The 19,270-nt window shown below is 56.8% G+C and overlaps 1 protein-coding gene across 1 annotated transcript; it reads right to left on the reverse strand.

Moving 5' to 3' along the window:
* Positions 1 to 1,971: 1,971 nt before the first annotated feature.
* WNT6 (Wnt family member 6) lies at positions 1,972 to 16,653 on the reverse strand. The gene is made up of 4 exons (XM_019445935.2): positions 15,894 to 16,653; positions 5,942 to 6,162; positions 5,364 to 5,698; positions 1,972 to 3,759 (listed from the first exon to the last, which is right to left on the reverse strand). Exons 1-4 carry the CDS (start codon positions 15,971 to 15,973, stop codon positions 3,298 to 3,300), a joined length of 1,098 nt encoding a protein of 365 aa, XP_019301480.2. The 5' UTR covers positions 15,974 to 16,653; the 3' UTR covers positions 1,972 to 3,297.
* Between the last annotated feature and the right edge of the window lie 2,617 nt (positions 16,654 to 19,270).

A 19,270-nucleotide genomic window follows, 5' to 3' on the forward strand; every position in this document is an offset into this window, starting at 1 on the left:
TGTTATCATGTTACTTCCTCTGAATTCCTTTTCACCTGCTTGGGGTGGTGTCAGTTCATGCCACTGTCTTAGTTTCCTTCTCTGGCTCATGGGGGAGTCTAGCATCACCTACTCCACACCACGCACCAAGACCTGGCAATAGACACTGGGACGCAGGCGTCCGCCCCTAGGTCTGGGTCAGCCCAGAGGTCTGAGACAGTCTGGAACCCTAGAAGCTTGGCCCAAGCTGGTCTGTGGGTCTCCTTGCTTCCTTTCATCCTACCCTCTCCTGTCCAAGGCTCTCTGAGTTCCCCAGATGCTTGCAGGTCCTGTCTGTTGGTCCCTGTTAATAGGGAAGCTGGGCTCTGTGCACCCTCTTGTGGTCCCTGAGAGAAGTGCAGGAGATTTTTTTTTTTTTTTTTTTTTTTTTTTTTTTTTAAGTATTGAACCAGGCTCTGGGGAAGATAACTGTAATTTAGGAAGCTTCATTTCTCCTCCATGCTGCCCATGATGCCAGTTCCACTCTCACCCTTGGTAAGTTGTCAAACCCCCTTGAGTAGAAGAGGTTCTGAGTCCAGATTCTCTGAAGTTCGGGCATTTGAAGGTTCCGAGTCCAACTTCCCTGAAGCTCGGGCGTTTGACCTAAAGGAGTCAGGATGAGGCAGGAAGGAAAATTCAGATGCCCTTTCCTTCCCACTGCAGCCTGATACCCCTCTCCATATATGCCTCACTCTGGGATCCCAAACGTGATTCTTGAGGGCTGAACCAGGCTAGGTCAAGAGGCAGATGCAGAGGCATTGTGGGGAGGGAGGACAGATACACTGAAAGCCATGGTTAAGGTCTGTTACATCCAGGGTGAGTTCCCCTTCCTTCTGTTTCACTGAAAAACTCTACTCTCCTCCCTGTGCCCCCAATACCTGTGGTCTTAGCTCAGGCTGCCAGTCCCAATCACGGTAGTACATCTTCCTGGACAGTTATTGCTTTGGGGGTGGGCAAGTGACCCCAGCTGACCAAATCAGGGTCTTCCTTAGGACTTTGGCTGGGAAAGCCATTCTTTTTTAGATCACCAGCTCTAAGAATGTGGGCATAGGGCTGACATATAGAGAAGGTCTATCTGCAGCAGGAGATAATGAAGGCAGTGTGAAAAGAAGGGCAGAGATAAGCTAGAAACCATAGATGTTGGGGGGCGGGTAGTGAGGGAAGAAGACAAGGGAGAAAGACCTATGACATCGTCTGGCCCTCTGGGTTCAGTTGTGCTTGAATTCAGTCTCACCCCTGCACTTCCCAGGTAATTAATTCCCTTTTAATTGTTTTTCATAGTTAATTCCCTTGACCTAAGCTAGTTTGAGTTGAGTATCTCCATTTGCAATCAAGGTCTGCCCAATACCTGCAAGGCATCAGTTCTCTATTCCCACTCTCACAGAAACTACCACTTATTAAATATAAGCCTGACATAAACTATTGTGCTACATGCTATGCTAAGTGCTTTTCATGTCTCAGAAGAATCCTCCCCATGGTTCTATGAGGATGTGAATGGTCCTGATAATGGTGCCACTCTCCCAGTGAGAGATGGTGTCCCTTTCCCCTTCCCTTGAATTTTCACTGGTTCTATGACTTGTGTCAACCAACAGGGAGTGACAGCAATGCTGTGTCACTTCCAAGGCTGGACTGTAAGGAGCTTCTGCCTTCACACTCAGCATGTCCATTTTGAAAGCCAGCCTAGGTAAGAAGTGTAACTAAACCAAGGCCCCCATGCTGTAAGGAAGCCCAAGCTAGCCACATGGAGAGGAGGAGACCCTGGAGGAGCTCTGAGGCACTACTTAGACATATGAGTCAAGCCTCTTAGACTGTTCAGCCTGGCCCAGCCACTGCAGAAGGCAGCCAGGTGAATGACCACAACCATTGGTCCCTGCCATAAGGAGCAGAGCCACCAAGATGAACTCTGAAAAAAATCCTAACCTAAAGGATCAGGAGAAGTAATTATTTGGGGGTCCTTTGTTATGCAGCCATGGATAACTGAAACATGATGGTATTCCATTATATAGGCAAAGAAACTGAGGCTAACATGCCTATATTGTAAACTTCTTAACAGCAGCAGCAGCTTCAAACACAGAGTGCCTGAATCCAAAGCTCATGCTTTGCCTACACACCTAGGCAGTCATTCTCTCCTGCAGTATTTGGACTGTGGGAAAATCGGGGCTCTGAATCCTAGCCATTTGCCTATGCCCCCGCCCCATTCTCTCTGCGGGAAGATGGAGGCATGAGATCCAGCTCTGGAGAACCCAGAACCTCCAACCTTTCCTCCCTGTCCCTGCAGCCTCGACATCAGCTTTCTGAAAAAGAACCAGAAGGGAGGAAATGGGGTTGGGTGCCCGGAGAAACTTGGGACAACTTTGCATCCTCCCCCACTGAGTGTGATTAGAAATGCTGATCGGGGCAGTCTTTTCAATGAAGTTAGTTTTGGTGGTTAAAAAGCCTGATGTTACTAATAACATAATCTCATCACATTCTACAGTTTACAAAGTGCTTTAATCCTATGGGCTTGGGTGGCCCTAGAAGTCTACCCTCAAAGTCCCCAAGAATCACAGAAACAGAAGGGCAGATAAGGGTGTCACCCTCCCCAGAGAAGATGAGGGTTGGACTGAGAACTGAGTACACTACCAGAGGCTTTGGTCTTCTTTTCCTAGACCTTTTCAGTCTGTCCCTTTAAAGAAGGACAGCTAGGTTTTTCCCAGCTTGCAGATCCAGGCCAGAGATGTTTGACAAGGGTGAACCAGAAGAATCGGCACTCTTCTCCACGGTTGCCAGGAGAACCTAATTCAGTAGGGGAGATAGGGACCTAAGGTGATAACCCCTGAGATGCTAGTTCTATCAAAACCATCTTCCTTTACACACTCCTTCGGAAGCCTGGCCCCATGGTGGCCCCCAGGAGGCCAGCTCCCTCCCAAACTGTGGGCCCAGTCCTATTGGTTTAAATATTTTTATTGATACTAAACTCACCCACCCACCCCATAGCCAGCAGTTCTAAGGCGTCCTGCGTCCAGAGGCCTCGAGTTTGGCTCCCCCATATGGGGGCCAAAGAGCGAGAGGGACTACATAGCCTCCCCCGGGGGCCCTCCAGAGCGCTCCCCCGGGGTGGATGGCCTTCAGCGCCCCTCGCTTTCGTGGGCGGGCGTGTATCTCAAGCCCCGCCGCCTCACAGTTGGCGGAGGCCTGGGAGATGGACCTTCGCCGCGAGCAGCGGGGCAGCGCCCCCGCCGGAGTCCAGAGGTCCCGCAGATGCCGAGGGGCGCGCGGTTTGGAGAGCCGGACGGCGCGTCAGAGGCAGAGGCTGAGCTCCTTGCGCACGCGGCAGCGGTGGCACTGCACCACGCAGCACCAGTGGAAGCGACACAGGCAGTTCTCCTCGAGCTGCACGCTCTCCTGGCGGTGCCCGCGACCGCAGCACAGCAGGTCACAGCCGCTGAGGTCCAGGGCACTGCTGTTGCAGGCGCGGCCGCGCGTGCCCGGCGAGCCGGTGCGCCGGTTGGGAGCGCAGAAGTCGGGCGAGTCGGCGGCGTAGAGCAGGTCGGCGCGGCCCGGCGGCTTAAGAGTGCGGACCGCGGGCAGCAGAGCCTTACCGTCGTTGGTTCCCATGACACGCGAGGCGCCGTGGAAGCGCTCGAGCAGCCGCGCGCCCACCTCCCGGAACGGGGGCAGCTTCTGCCAGCAGGTTCGCAGCGCGCACGAGCCCGACAGCCCATGGCACTTGCACTCGGTGCGCGTGTGGCTCCGTACGGCCTGCAGGGAGCAAAGGAGCCGGCGGATGCGGACAGATTGGGGGTACCGGGTGGGGAAAGGCCCAGAGGACCGACAAAAAATTAGATGGGGAGGGTGAGGTGGCCGGAAGAGTGAAAAGAGCAGACCAAAACCAAAAAGGAGAGCGCAAGGTGGAGAGGAGGAAACCCAGGGAGCAACAGCTCCGAGAGAAGGAAAAATTACAAAGTTGGAAGAGTGAGAGGAGTTGGGGGGAGTGGGGCGCAGTGTGCAGCAGAGATCGCAGGACGCAAAGTCAGGGAATGGGAGAGAGAGAAAGCAGAACTGACGGCTGGGGTGAGAGTCTCCCTAGAGGCAGGGAGGGGTTGCAGCTGTCGTGCTCTATTCCTCCTGCCAACCTCCTTCTGCCAACAGGGCCCCCTCGTTGCTGCCCCTCTCGGCCCCAGACAGGGCTGAGCAGAGCCAGCCTCCTGGGCGTCTGACAGGTATGTGGGCCTGTCTGGACATTCCTCTCTGGGCCCCCTCTTACTCCCTGCCTGATGCCTCAGGGCTGAACCCTAGAGGACACAGGATGTGTGTGTGTGGGGGGGGGGGGGGTCTCTAGAGCATCTTAGAACTAAGGCATAGGTTTCAGGATGGCCGACGGTGAATGCATTACTGAGAACCAGAATCCAGAACCCCTGCCCCTTATTTGCAATTTGTGCCTGAAGCTGGGGTCTAAGAGTCACAACCCCACTAAGATTTATGGTGTCAGATGACTCAGCAATATCATCTGTGGAAGCTCAGAGTCCAGAGGCCAACCTGAAATGCAGACTTGTGCGCCCCCCTCCCCTTCCCAGGTTTCTTTCCTTCCTCACCCTCCCTCCTGGAAACATCTGAGGGAGAGCTAGGGGGCGGGGGTGGGGTGGGGGGTGGGGACTCCTCGTTGAAGAGGGAAGGGGAGAGGCAGGGCCCAGTCTGGAGTTGGTGGGCAGCCAGTTGGCAAATGCCCAGGTTCAGTCACAGCTTTCCTGGCCTTTAGCTGACTCCCTCCTACCTTCACCAGCCTTGTCTTTCACACCTTTCCAAGCCTTCCTTGGCCACGTTCTGGCCCTTTTCCCTGGCCTCCCTCACTTCTCCCAACTCCTCCACCTCCAGACCTTTGCCCCAGCTTCTATCTTCTCTTTCGTCCCCAGCTTTTGTCACCCTCCTCTGTCCCTGTGCTGGTAGCCAGATCTCTACCTATCCCAGCCTTTGCCTCACCTGTCGGGTCTCAGAGGTTTGTCTTCCCTACCTGAGGTCCTGAGTCCTCTTCTCTGGGTGTCCCCTCCCCATCCTGCCCACTAGACCACCAGCTCTAGGCCTTCCTAGGCCTCCCAAGGGACTCCCTCTTCTAGGCTGGCCACCTTGCCTCCCACATGCCCATCCACATGCCCCCAGCCAATCTTCCCAAGTGCGCCCTTTCTGCCCCGCTTCCCACACACATTAACATACTCCTGCACATACACGCCCTCATTCGCACCCCCATTTCCTCACACGTCTACAAACACGCTCCCGCACACCCCACCGTCACCCACGTCCACTCACACCTACCCACACCCACACATTCATACCCACACACTCTCTTACACACCCCTGCCCATACTCACCAGCCGGCCGGCCTCGTTGTTGTGCAGTTGCACCAACGCACGGATGTCTCCGCGTCCCCGCTTGTGCCGCGCGTCCATAAAGAGCCTCGACTTCTCGTCCCCGAAGTCCACGTCGTCGCCGCAGCCCCCCCACTCCCAGGCGGCGCTGCCGTCGGGGGAGCCGGCGGGGCCGGGGGGCCCAGGGGTGCCGGGCAGGCCCGGGGGACGCGGCGGGGCCCGCCCTCGGGGCGCCTGGCAGCCGCACTGCAGCAGCTCGCCCATGGAGCAGGCCTGCGTGACGGCGTGGCTGGCGCCCGCGGCCGTTATAGCGAACACGAAGGCCGTCTCCCGGATGTCTGCGGGCCGGGCGCAGGGTGGGGGAAGTCAGCCGGCAGGACCGAGGCTGGGTCCCCGGGGGTGGCGGGGAGGGGGGAGGCGCTACGGTGGGCGAGGCAGCATGGGTGGGAGGCAGGGTCGGGACAGGGTACCCACAGACCGGCGGGAGAGGTGGGGCTCCCGCAGCCGCCCCCCCCAACCCCCCCTCTCCTCTGATCCCCCAAAAGAAAAAGCAGCCCCCCAGGTGCTCTTCCCACACTGACCCTGCTGCAGGATGCGCCCGAAGGCCTTGCTGTGGCTGGAGCAGTTCCAGCGGCGGAATCGGAACTGGAACTGGCACTCCCGCACCCCCAGCCGAGCGCCCCGGGCTAGCTCTGCCACCACCTCTGGCTCGGCCTGGCACAACTCAGCCTGCCGCCCTGCCAGCCGCCGCGCTTTCCTGCAGATGCTGGTAGGATCCATGACCAAGGGGCTGCCCACCGCCCTAGAAAGCAAAGAACAGCACGTCCAAGGTATGACTCAAAGGGCTGGGGCGGGGGCGGGGAGGGAGGCCAGTCCCGCTCTGCCCACAGCTAGCCGCTGGGACGCGCCTCTTCTCTCCCCCCACCCCAACTGAGTGTGAGATTGTCCCATCTGGTTCTCTTACTGTCCCATGTCCCCTTTCACTAGAGTTGGGACCGAAATTGCTATAGAGCAAGGATTCAGCCTTATCCTTCTGTGCACATCTTCATTAATAAGTCCTTCTAGGAATTTGACTCAAGGTGAGGGCACCCAGCACCAGGTGAGCCAAAAGGGAGACAAAGAACAGGCCTGACCCCAAAGGGTGACCCCCTCTCTAGCTCAGTTTCTTCTTCTGTAAAATGGGAAGGTTGGGCTTTGGTCCCTAAGGTGGGCCCTTGCACGAGGATATCCTCTATCTCTCTGAACTGGAGAGCAGGAGGAAGTAGCTGGGGGACTGAGTCTCTGAAGCATTATGGTGAAGTAAGTGACACTACCCTTCTGTTCCAGGGTCTGTGACTTTTTCAGAGCAGGATGGCCGGCAAGGCAGGCCAGGCCCTGACGTCACTGGTTGTGACCTAACTGGTTTGGGGAAGGGGAATGCCTGTTTGGCTTGGTGTGGGTAAAGACCGAATGGGAAGTTCCACACACTTCCAGAAATCCTTCCGTTCCCAGCCTTCATTCCACCTAAGGAGAGAGCTGTTATTTGGTTTCCATAGACCAGACCCCTGAAGGTTAAGGTTACTCGCAGCTGAGTGGAACTCCTTGAATCAGATCGCTCTTATTTGATGAACGCTTAGCTGTGGTCCCTGTGCTGCAGGAATGAGTGGGCGGAGCACTTGGACCTGAGAGTAATTTGAGATCACACAAAAACCCTTCAGCAGAGGACAGAAAAAGACGCCGGGTGGGGAGAAGTAGCACCAGGAGATAGAAAATGTCGAGGAAAATGGTGGGAGATAGGTGCCAAAGGTCAAGGTGGCCTACTTTTCATTTTAGCCTTCATGCCCATCAGCCCCCCTGTCCCCATTTGCTCCACAAGAACAGGCTGCCCAGGCATGTTCTGGCCCCACAACAAGGAGATGTAATGGGCTTGAACAGCAGCAAGAAGAATTTAGGTCTTAAGGTAGAACTTCTCAACTCTGGGGAGCGAGATGCTTAAAGAGGCCGTTGTAAGAAGATGTGTAAGTTCAGTTCTTTCTAAGGTAACCTACTCCCCCCCCCCCAACACACACACCCCACCCCATCAGATCATTGTCAGCCTCCCCACCCAAGTAGTCCTGGAGCCAAGATTCTTTTCTCAGTGAAGAGTTATAGTCCAGACTCCTTCCTCCATGCTTAGGACCTGACCATCACTGCATTCCAACTGCAGCCTGGAAAGGTCCAGCCCCAGCCCATTCCCAATCCTAGAAAAGTGGTGGATGGAGCAGTGGATAGTGTGTGCCATGGATAGGGCAGCACAAGGTGGTTCCCAGTGGCCCAGTGACCACCGAGAGTTTATCAGTCTCTTTCTCTCTCTCCGTGTATCATCGATCCTCCCCTCCCCCCATCCACTTATCCACCTCATTACAAAAAGGATTTGAGATGGCTTCCAGCCTGGTTATATAGGGTCAGTAGATAAGACTATGAGCACCTTGGGAGTTAGAACTGACGTTTTCTTTTGTTTCCTGTGGCAGATTTTTAGGTGCTTAATTCGTATTTCCCCCAATTTTTGTTATGAAAATGTGCAAATGATTACTATAATACTACAATATTACAAATGATTATTCTAATACTACAACGAACACCATTTAATCCATGTTTTTGAATGAATGAATGAATGAATGAATGAGCCTTCTAAGGAGAATGTCCTCATTTGGAGTCCAGGCCCTTGTCCACATGAGATTCCATGACTGCTAATCAGCTTCCTCTCTCTCCACCCCTCCTCTGCCCACCCCCCACTGGATGCAGAGGCAGGGAAGCAGGCCTCCCCATGACTGTCCAGCTCCTTTCCTGCCACCTGATTGTCCAGGCCTCCACCTGGGAGTCTGGGGCTCTGCAAACTCTTCTTCCCCAAATCACCCCACCCCCCATGCCACTAAGCTCCCCAGTCTCTCTTCCCAGCCCTGCCCTCTGCTAACTCCCTAATTTCCCAAGGTTGACTTGTTTTATCCTCTCAAGGTTACTCTGACCCCATCCCTCTCCTCTCCCTCCTCCTGCCCTAGGGAAGCAAGAGAGGGTGGGGGTATGCAGGGAGAAAAGCAAAAACCTCCTGACCTTGTCTGCTTGCCAGGGGCTAGAGATAGGAGAGAAATCGGGAGGAGCAGGAAGGGTAGGGCCCTCCCCGAGGTGGGGCCAGCCCTTTGCAGGGTTGAGGGGCTGCCCCAGAGTCAGTTGCTGGTCTGGGTCTGGCTCCCCAGGCTGGCTTGCTGCCTGGGAACAAGGCTTGTTTACAAGCTGGTCAGGAGGAGGGATGGGCAGTAGTAGCAGCTAGAATCCCAAGGGACCAGCTTGCTCCCTGCCCTCCTGTCCTCGCTCCCATCCCCAAGTCACAGGAAAGGAAAGTTCAGAAGAGGAGTGGGGGGGGGGGGGAGGCAGGGCATCGGGCAAAACATCAAGCGTCACTTCTGCACCCTGGTCTTTGTCAACTCTGGGTGAGCTGAGCCACTGTGGGCAAATCAGCTCTCTCTCCGCGCTTCAGAAACAGGAGAAGTTGCCCGAGAAGCTCCCTTGTCCCCTCCAAGTTAACACTGGACATAACATCAAGAAATAACTCCCCCATCTCCCCTCTTTCTTTACCCTCCTTTCTTCCCTTCTGCTTCCTTAGGGAATCAACTCTGCTTTTTTGGCCTCTGAGTCAGCATTGGCCTGGGGTCAGCCCAGAGAAGATGTACCCTTTTGGGAGCATCTGCTTGTTTGGGGGGCTAAGCACAGTGGTGTAGGAGTTATATAATACATAGCAGGTAGGATCTGAGATCCTAATCAAATAGCCATTCCTGGGCATAGAAAAAATGAGGCTAGTCCTAAAGGAAATCTTGCAGACAAGAAGGGACAGGCCTAAGGTTGGCCATTCTAACTGGCTTGGCAGATGCCAAAATCTCCCTCCCAGGGACCTTGGTTGGTAGAATCGATAGCCAAGTGGGGTGGCGTTAGGGACAGCCAGCTCCTACTGGCAACAACTGTAGCTCTAAGCCCTGGGGGCCCCACGTTCTGGCCTAACCTACCTTTCCATCTCCAGATTCAGAGGGCCAAAGGGAATGCCAGAAACCATCTACTCCTACTCTACCCACTTCACCCCCATTATACAGACGAAATCTGAGGAAAGAGGTGGCTGACCTTGGCCACTCAATGGAGGAATCCGTTCTTCAAGAAGTTTAGGTGAATGCTATTTTTTAAGTTTATTTGTTTATTTTGAGAAAGAGAGGGAGCATGTGTGTGTGCGGGGGAGGGGCTCTCAGCTCAGGGCCCCACAGAGGGCTCGAACTCATGAACCAAACCTTGTGATCGTGACCAGAGCCGAAATCGAGAATCAGACGCTCAACCAACTGAGCCACCCAGGCGCCTCTGGGTGAATCTCTTTAAAACCAAAGGGACTGGAGGGAATGACCACGTGGGGTTTTGGAAGAGCTGAGATGCCCTCGCATATCATCCTCCACACAGCCCTTCTGCCAAGCAGGGTTGGCTCACTGCATCCATCCCAGATTACACCTCCAGCTTTCTGGACTCAGAGCTACCCCCTCCCAATTCCTAAGTCATCAAAATCACACCCGGCATCTTTCCGAGCTCACCTCAGATCCCTGTCGCCCCTGAGCCCAGCCCTCACTGACCACCCCTCCCCCCCATCACCTCAGGTGTCGCTCATCTGGGGGTGCTCATTATCCTGCCAGTGGCATAACTATTTTGTCGTGTCGCCCTGTCTTCTCTCTCCACTTAGGTGAAAGACACACTAGAGACAAAGATCTCATGTGGAAGCACGATGTCATTCGTGGCACACGTGCAGAGTCTGGGGAGTCTGTGACTTGGGTTTCGATCTGGGCTCCGCCATTTGCTTCTCCTAAGACGTCAGCAAGTCCCTTGCATGTGAAGTGGGCACTTAATATTTGTTGAATGAATGAGACCTGACCTTCGCAACCTCAGTGTCCATGACTGTCAAATGGGAATCATGATACCTGACACCTTCCCTGGTACACATGAGAAGAGCCTGCCCAGACGGTGAGCTCTAGCAAAGTGCTTTTTGTCCTCCCATTCACACCCCCATTCATGTCTTGGGCCTGCACAGAGCAGGGCAAATGGTAGGAGTGCAGGCAGCTGTTTGTGGATTCACGAGAACACCCTTTCCTCCAGCTGTCTGCCTTGACTTCTCAGCTGGGATCCCTGTGTTCCTTCCTCCCTCACCGGCCCTGCCTGTGAACCAGAAGCACCCTCCGGGACCCTCCCCTTCCCCAGAGAGCACTCGAGTGGATTATCCAGGCCAAGGAGATCACAGACCCTTTTGGTGCCCAACTTCCTCTGAAGGGCCTCCTGGCCAGCCACCCTCTATTTCCTCACACTCCCCACCCCCAGGGTCCTTAGTCTGACCCCCACCTCTTAGGAGCCAGCAGAGGGAGCCCTGAGCCCTGGGGCTGTGGGTGGGGGCTGTATGGGGGTGGGGAGGTGGGTGGTGGAGAAGGGGCAGAAAAATGTTGCCTGACGGCTGCTGAGGCGGCTGGGCCCGGGCCTGTGCCCGCCCGCCTGTCCTGTCCTGCTCTGTCTAACTCGATAATTACTGCTCCCCATCCCCCAGCCACTACCCCCACCCCAAACACCACATCAAAGCCAGTGATGCCCCAGCTCCATTAACCCCTGCCTCCCCACCGCCCACCAGATACCCCATTCCACCCCTCTCCCACGCTGGCCCAATTTGGTTCCCTCTGCCCCGTCCTGGACACTGTCCTTCCCACCTCCTCATGCTGCTCTCCTTCTCATGGCTCTTGGAAGAGGCAGGGGCTTTCCCTTCCCTGATGAACGTCACCAGTCAAGAGGGCTTCCTACTGGTCAGGGCTGTGGGAGGCAAAGGAGTGGACACATTGACCGACCCCCCCCCCCCCCCAAACACACACTGGATTCTCTGAGGAGAATCTGTCATGTGTCTTCTGCTCTCCCATAGTGAGGTGGGGAGCACCCATGTGAAGGTGGGGTGGGGGGCAGAAAGGGCCTGTGGAAGGCCCTGTACCCCTTTCCTGACTGCACCCCCCCCACCCCTCACTGCACGCAGGGATGAGGTACTCGGCAGGAGGTAGACTCCCAGCCCTAGTGCTCACTGCCTGCATTCTGGATGGCCCGAGGCAAGTCCCCTCCAGTTCCTGGACTTTGCTGGACTTCTAACCATAAGTGAAATGATTGGCCTAGATGATCTCCAAGTCCTTTCTAGATCTAATTTCTAATTTCTGGCTTAAATGGAGGGCTTGGAGCTGGAGGAACCAGCTTTGGAGGCCAGGTGGAAAACCGGAGCTCCCTCCCAGCGACCTTTTCCCTCCCTCAGCTCCTCCTCAGGTGGATCAGGGGAAGCACCCAAGGTCTCGCCCCACCCCGCCTCCGGCAGGAAGGAGGACATAGGCTAGAGGGCGCTCTGCCCAGTCCCTAGGGACAGGCTTCTGTGTTCCCTAGCACCTCCGGCTCCGGCTGGCCAGGCGCCCTGCTGCTGCCAGCCTGACCCCGGCCCCAGCTTCCCCACCCCGCCCTCGCCTCATCCCCTCCACAGCTGCATTTCTCCATCAAAGTACACATTCTGGAATCCCCCTCGCTGGGCCCTGGTGATCAAACTTCCACTGACCTCCCCCCACCAACTCCTGGCTTCCGATGAGAACAGGGCAGGAGGGGGCTGCCCCCCCCCTCCAGGAAATGTCACAGTGCCAGGGCTCTGGTGGGCTTGGGGCATGCTCTGGCCCAGATAGAGCCAGCCTCCTTTTGCCCCTGCCCTTTTCTGCTCACAGCCCCATTGTCTCCCTCCAGGGGAAGCTGCCAAGGCGGGAGGCCTGGAGGGGGGTACTGGGTGGCCACCCCACCCCAGTCCCCACCCCGCCGGGAGCTTGGTGGGGGCCAGGAACAGGACTGCCCACAAAGGGTCAGATAAAGACAGGATGGAGGAGGATGGCCAAGCCCAGCCTGGGGTGGAGGGGGGATTCCAGCTGGAAAACCTGGGTGTCATGAAGAAGCCTGGGTCCTTTCCCTGACTCCCTGTGGGGCCAGAGATGAGGTTGTCCTAGGCCTCTGGTTCCTGTTTCCTTTCCATAATGGGTGAGGGGGAGCGGGGAGGGGGGGGGCGGAGAAAGGCAAGATGAGATGGGGGAAGGGAGTGAGACTGGGTGGTATTTTTGCTAGTGGAACAAGGGGGGAGGGTTGGTTTCTTTCATAGAAAATATAAAACAGAAAGAGGAAAGAGGAAGAGAGAAGGGAGATTGATTTGATCTATTCTGTGAGAGTGAGCTATTTTCCACATGCACTGATTGAGAGCATAAATAAAGATGGGTCAGACATTGAGGAGAACTTCCTGGGGGAGGGTGGGAGGGGCTCAGAGAGCAGGCTGGTGGGGTGGGTGCTGGTGACCAGGAAGCCACAGACTTTCTCTCTCTGCCTCGGTCTCAAAATGGGATCTGTCGGGGCCAGGGCACATGCTGGATGGCCTGCAGGCAGTGGGCTGGACAAGATGACCTCAAGAGAGCCTGGCCAATGTCCTGGAATCTGGGATTCTGTGATTTACAAAGATATGGTTACAGATGGGAGAGAGACAGACAGAGAGGCCGGAGGCAGAGTTTAGAAAGCATGCATTGCATGGAGGGGGAATGAGGGGGAGGGGGAAAGGAAGTGGAAGGGAGACTTTTCTGGAACCTGGAGCCAGGTACCTGAGCCTATTCCAGGCCCTGGATCATTCCCCTACAGGAGCCTCCTTTCCTAATCAGGACCATCCAGTCACTCAGCGTTCCTGGGGTCCTCTCTGTTCCCACCCTGGAGGCTATTAGCATGTCGGGATAGCGTGCAGGGCTGCTGCTTCCCTGCCTACTGCTAGAGCTCCAGCCCGGCTAGCATTCTCTGAGAAGCAGGGAAAAGAGGGCCAGCAAGCAGGTCAAAGAACGACCTGGAAGCCCCTAGCCTGATAAAGTTACTAGCCTAAGTGAAGCTGGGGTAAAGGGCAGTGTGGGGGTGGGGGGTGGGCAAAGAGTGACGGGAGCCTTAGGCCACCAGGGATGCTGGGTCCAGCCCACCAGCCCAAGCCTGATCTCAGAGAGCAATGGTAGGGTGGGGTGGGGACAAGAGTGTCAGCAAGTAGAGTCAAAGATCCCAAGAAAGGAATCTGGACTCAGACCAAAGGAATGAAGTGTCGGAAACAGACAGAGGAGAGTGAGGGGGCCGGTGCAGGTGGGAGAGGCAGGTTCTCTGTGGGAAGCATCTGAGCGAGGCAGTTGCTGGACACCTTATCACCCCAGCCTCTCACTCTTCACCCAGCTTGCTCTGCAGCTGCAGCCATGAAGGCCCCTGTGTTCTCCTACACCTGCCCTCCTCACCTCCTCCCCCACTCCCTGCTTCCCAGCTTCAGGGTCAGTCTCCAAGGGACCAGACTCTCTCTCCCTCTGGCTTGTCACCCACCCACCAACCCCTCTTGAACAAAAGAACCCCCACAATACAAGCCCCAGGAAGGTGAATCAACCAATTCAGCAACATTCCACAATACTTCCCCAGCACCTTTAGCCTCCAGGGCCCAAAGACAAAGGCTCTGACTTCCCGGAGCAGGGAAGAGAGACCACAGAGGGGATGGTTGTCAGTAAAACACAGTAACTGGCATGGTTGTCCCATGCATGGGGTGCAGTAGGAACACACAGAAGGCAAGGGAGGAAAGACAAAAAGACAGTGTCGTGGAAGATGTGCTGTTCTAACTGGAAGGATGAGAATGAGCTGGATAAATGGAAAAGGAGAGGCGGGAGGGTGGCTACCATCTGGGAGAGACCTCTGACCCCATACCTTGAGAAAAGGCAAAATTAGAAATGTGTGTCTGGGAAACAAGACAGAGATTCTTTTACGAAGTTTTGCTTGGGACTCTTGGAATTTTAAATTTAAATTAATCCTTTTCACGCCTACAAACTCTAGCTGGAAAACCCGCAGCGTGGAGGAGGAGACTTACACTTATGGATGGAGCACCTCCCAGTGTCAAATCATTTTGTAGATCCTCCCATCTAATCTTCCTATCTAGCTTACCAGGTAGGGGGACTGTTTCCCAGTTTTAAAGTTGAGACGTTGAGGCGCGGGGAGAAGTGAGTTGCCTAAGGTCACAGACTTATTGTCGGCCGAGATTAGATCTCAGGTCTGTCTATTTCAAAACTGACACAGCATTATACCGAGCCAGGATCGAAGGACGCATGTTCCCTGGCCGGGACCTGGGTCATCCTCGATTTGCTCCCTCACTGACACCCCCAAGGGACATCTCTCCCGCATCACGAAAGAGGGATAGCAGCCAGCAGCTCCCTGTGTGGGCATCCAGCTCTCTATCTCCCGGGGGGAGAAGGATCTGCCTGCCCCACCCCTCCATCCAAAGGGGGGGGGGGAGGGTGGAAGAGGAGCGGAGGATAGGGAATCCAGCCAATGACATGGCCCTATGCAAATAGACCAGACCCTGCTTTCTTAGGATTGGCTGACGCATCAGCGGTATTGTCCAAGTCCCTCCTCTTTAAACTCTGATCTATTCCAGGCGGGTCTTTGCAGCTCCAGAGAGACTAGGAAGGAAAAGAAAGTCTCCGGGATCCGGATCTCTGAGAGGTCTCGACCCGGCACCCACCTTTCCAGTTGCTGTCCATCCCCAAGGCTCAAAGTTCCCGCGACCTTAGCTGCGTAGGTGTCTGCTCTAGCTAGGGCCCGGTCTGGAGGCCAGGTCTGGGAAGACGTCCCCATCTCCTGGCTGGCCAGGCCTCCCTCTCTTCCACCACGACCCTTCACGATTCTCAGTACCTCCCGAGCTGCATTTTTTTCATTTCTGACCCCCCACATCTGGAAGGGTCGGAGCCTAGGTCCCTTTCCTGTCTTTCCTCCTCTTCTTTGCTCTGGGGGAAGGATGTAGAGAAAACCGCGGTCCTGACTCAGTTTCCCTTTACGTTTTTTCCCCGCCACTACCATCCACTTTGAAGTAGCACTCAGCTTCTCAGCGAGAAGCTGGTGGGTTGTTGAGCAAAGTAAGGCGGGGAAGAGACAGCTGTTGGACCTTCCTTGCTTTGTGGCTTACCACCTTGTTCTTCTCCTTCCCACAAATCCAGTCCTCCTCCCCTAAATCCAGGGCCCTCCTCACACACTCTTTTCTTTGGATCTCTCACAGCAGATCCTCCCGCTGTCTACCCGGTAGCTCTTTCCTACCCGCGTGCCAGTTCCTTGAGGACCTGGATTGAGCGCATAACCGGAGGGGGTTGAAAGAGAGTGGGGAGGGTGTGTGGCACAAGGTAGGAGGAAATACAATAGAATGTGCGGGGTGTGGGTTTAGGAACATCTGAATGGCAGTTTAGAAGTGGCCCAGTCGGTGTCTGGCAGGAGAGCGGCACGCACCTCCCGGCACCTCCCCAGCTGCCCTAGGGCTCGGTTCCCGCTCGCTCGCAGGTACTGCCCAGAGGCAGCGGGACCGCGTTTCTGAGCCACCCGCCACCCCTCCCCGCCAGTCAGTCCCGAAGTCCCCACCCTTGAGCTTCAGGAGCCACACGGGGACAGCCCGCCCGACACAGCACTCACCACCACAGTCCGCCGACGTGCGCGGGACACAGGAGCAGCAGCAGCAGCAGCCCGAGGAGGGCGGGCGCGGGCGGCAGCATCGTGAGCGCTCTACCGCGGGCCGGTGCGGTCAGCGGGCGAGGCTGCGGGGCCAGCCGGTGCGCGCGGCGGCGCGGGCTTCAGGGCGAGCGCGGCTACGGCGGCGGCGGCGGCCGGGAGGCGATGGCTCCGGCGGCGGCGGGGGGGCCCATCGCGGGCGAGGAGGGCGCGGCGGAGGCGGAGAGCGGACGGGGCAGCCAGCGCCTGTGTCTCCCGCCGAGCTCGCTCGGGAGAAGAAATCAGAGCCGGGGGCGGGGGTGGGAGGGGAGCCGGGCCCGGGCGGGGGCGGGGGCCAGGGGGGCCGTGGGGTGGCAGTTGCGACAGTCAGGCGGCGGGACTCTCGGGAGGGAGCCGTGCGCCCCGGGGCTGGAGGCGCGGAGCTCCGCGGAGGGCGGGTGCGAGGTCCCGGGGCGGGGCCCGAGCGCGCCGGTGGCTGCGGGACCCGCCTGCCTCGCCCCTTCGCTTTGCCTCTCTCGGACTGGGAGACCCCTCCGCCTCCCAGAGTCGGGGGCAACGAGGGGCGGGGAAGTAGGGTGGAGAGGGGTAAGGGGGGGTGAAGAGGAGCTGGGGAATGGGGGACGGGCTGGAAGGGAGACGTTTGACAGGTTTGTTGACTGTAAAGAGAGAAAACTTCCCAGGAATGAGGGAGTTGGGGGGGTGGGGGCGGTGGTTCGGAGGGAGATGCTGGTGAGAGAGCCGGGAGAGGAAGTCTGCCTGGGGCGCTGGGTGCTCCGGGAAGGGGTGTCGAACTCTACCGTCTGCCGGGCGGACTCTGGAGGGGTCACCCCTTACCGGCCCCACCTCCGCGCCGCACGCCCCTTTCTCAGCCTTTCCCCAGGAAAGGAGGAAGCCCCAGGCCTCCGCTCTCGCTCCCCCAGCCACCCCGCCTCTTCGAGCCCGCGTTCGGGGAGGGGGGTGGAGGGCTGCGAAGGGGAGATTAGACAGCAAGAGGAACCTCTTGATGGCCTGCGCTCAAGCGCTCGCACGTGTAAGCGAGCGATAGAGCTGAGGTTGCAGTCTTGCGAGAGATTAGTGGAGGCAGAACTCGGGGCAGCCGGGCCTCGCGTGTCCGCGGGTGCCTGCCTCTCGTGGCTTCCCCAACTTGGCCCGGGCCAGAAGGGGTGGAAGAGCCAGCTGCAGGTGAGATGGCGTTTATCTGATTCTCTAATGCCACAAAAATGTCTTTGATGCCCCTGCCACCCCCCAGGTGGGGGGGGGGGGGGGAGATCAAAGGCTCCGTGGGGAGGAGGGACAGCTCCATTCATCAAGCCTAGCGTACTGGCTGTGGCTGCAGTCCCTGCTCCGCCCCCGCGTGCCCCAGGAGTGCCGAAGGACAGGTGGTGCAGGACATTCCTCAGCAAGGGCCAGTCTCCCTGTCACCACCAGCTAGAGTGGCATCAACCGTTGGGGGGGGGGGGTGTCTCCCTAGTGGTAGAAACTTCAGGCACTCAGAGGAAAGCTCCTGGTCTTTTAGGATGGAGATAGCACCTGAACTCTGGGAGGGAGGGAAGCCACTGCCTAAAGAGATAAACATCCTTGGTGAGCAGAGACAAGGCAAGATTGAGTCCCCAAGAGAGTGAGGACAAGTGGATAGAGACGAAGCTGAGGGACTAAGGGGATGCGACAGAAGACCATAGATGCCTAACCCCGGAGAGGAGGCAGATCTGGGGAAGGCCAGAGGAGCCAGTGGAGAACCGAAATGGAGAAACATCCCCTAGGCGCAAAGGGAAGTTTTGCTTCCTTAGGTTTGCTGCAAACCCAACTCCATGGCTGTGGTGTCCAAGCTGTGTCAATCTAATTCCCTGTACTGGGTACAGAGAATTTTGGTGGTGGTGGTGGGGGTGGTGGTGGTGGTGGCTGGGGCACTCTAGAGAAGAGGTAGGGCCCCTAGTGGCTGAGGGAGAGTGAGGGGCACAAGGCCCAAATGTTGCCCCCTCCCATTTTAGCCTTTAATAGCATCCAGCTGCCGCCCATGGCCCCTGCACCTATTAATTTTGTACACAGTTGCTGTTTTTCCAGGGCAATGCCAACTGTGGACACTATACACTCAAAGACATACCCAGATTGGGCACACACTCAGGCCAGATGGTGCTAAACAGGCATCTGGAGAGCTCTGAGGGTTCCTAAAGGCTGCAGGTGGCCAGTGACCAGACCCCTGGGAATCACTGCCTGGGTTCTAAGTCCCCTACCCACCCCTGCCCCCACCCAGCTACTGTTATTGCAGATTATGAAATGCTCTCCCTATCCTGCATTCTTCTCCGAGGCAAGAATTTTAATGTATTTGTCTTTGTCATCAGGGGACCAGGGCTCTGGGACCGCCCTGCCTCTGCCTGAGGAGGGAGCGCCCCAAATCTAGTCCCTGCTGTCTCCAGACCCCAGCCTCTTTCCATTACCACCCCCTCATGTCCTAGCCCTGCCCCTCGCCTCCCTCTCCTAAGACACAGTCTCTCTGTGGGGTGGATAAAAATGATGTTATTGAAACAACAGAATTGGGAGCAGTGGCAGGGAGCAGGGATCAGCGCAGGAAACTGGGGCGTTTGCCAAGAAGCCTTCTCCCCCGCAGGCGGCCTTTCTGCCCCCACCCCCCACCTTTCCTACAAACACACACAGATCGCCCCACCCCTCCTGCAGCACTCTCTCTGGCCAGATCGTACAGAATATTTGGCCATCCCTGGATTCCCTAAGCCCTCATCTCCCCACAACCCCCCCCCCCCCACACCCAGAGTCCCATTGCAGAATCTATTGGCCCAGTAGTGCCTGCAAAAGCACTGGGGCAGAGAAGGGGTCTGCTGGAGTCTGTGATGGGCAATCCTCGGCTCCCAGGGCCACTGTGTCTCTGCTCACTCTCTTTTGCCTTCTCTGCACCCCCCTCTAGGGGTTGGCTGGCATATGGGCAGAACCAGAGCAAATGCTCTTATGGCCTCCGAACCTTTAGAGAGATGAGTTCAGATGCTCCTGAGGCTTCAGTCCCCCACTATTAGCTTAGAAAACTTTTCATGGAGCAGGGCTGGGGATAGAGACGGAAGTACACAAAGACAGATCAAGATGCATGCACACACACGTGCACACTCGCACATACCCACAGCTGGGCACAGGCGTCCAGATAACCCACAGACACCACAGGACACCCTTGCCTCCCTTCGACAGTGTTGGGTAACTTTCACTTACAGGTACAGATGGACACACAGATGGGCTGACTCAGACTGAGACACATGCCTGCCTCTCTGGAGATTACATGCACATGCAACCCCATCTCCCCCCTCCCCCCTCCCCCACCTCTGCACACGCATGAATGTGGA

Source organism: Panthera pardus, unplaced genomic scaffold (assembly GCF_024362965.1).
Source record: "Panthera pardus isolate Hobbes unplaced genomic scaffold, ASM2436296v1 HiC_scaffold_10, whole genome shotgun sequence".
Taxonomy (NCBI): Eukaryota; Metazoa; Chordata; class Mammalia; order Carnivora; family Felidae; genus Panthera; species Panthera pardus.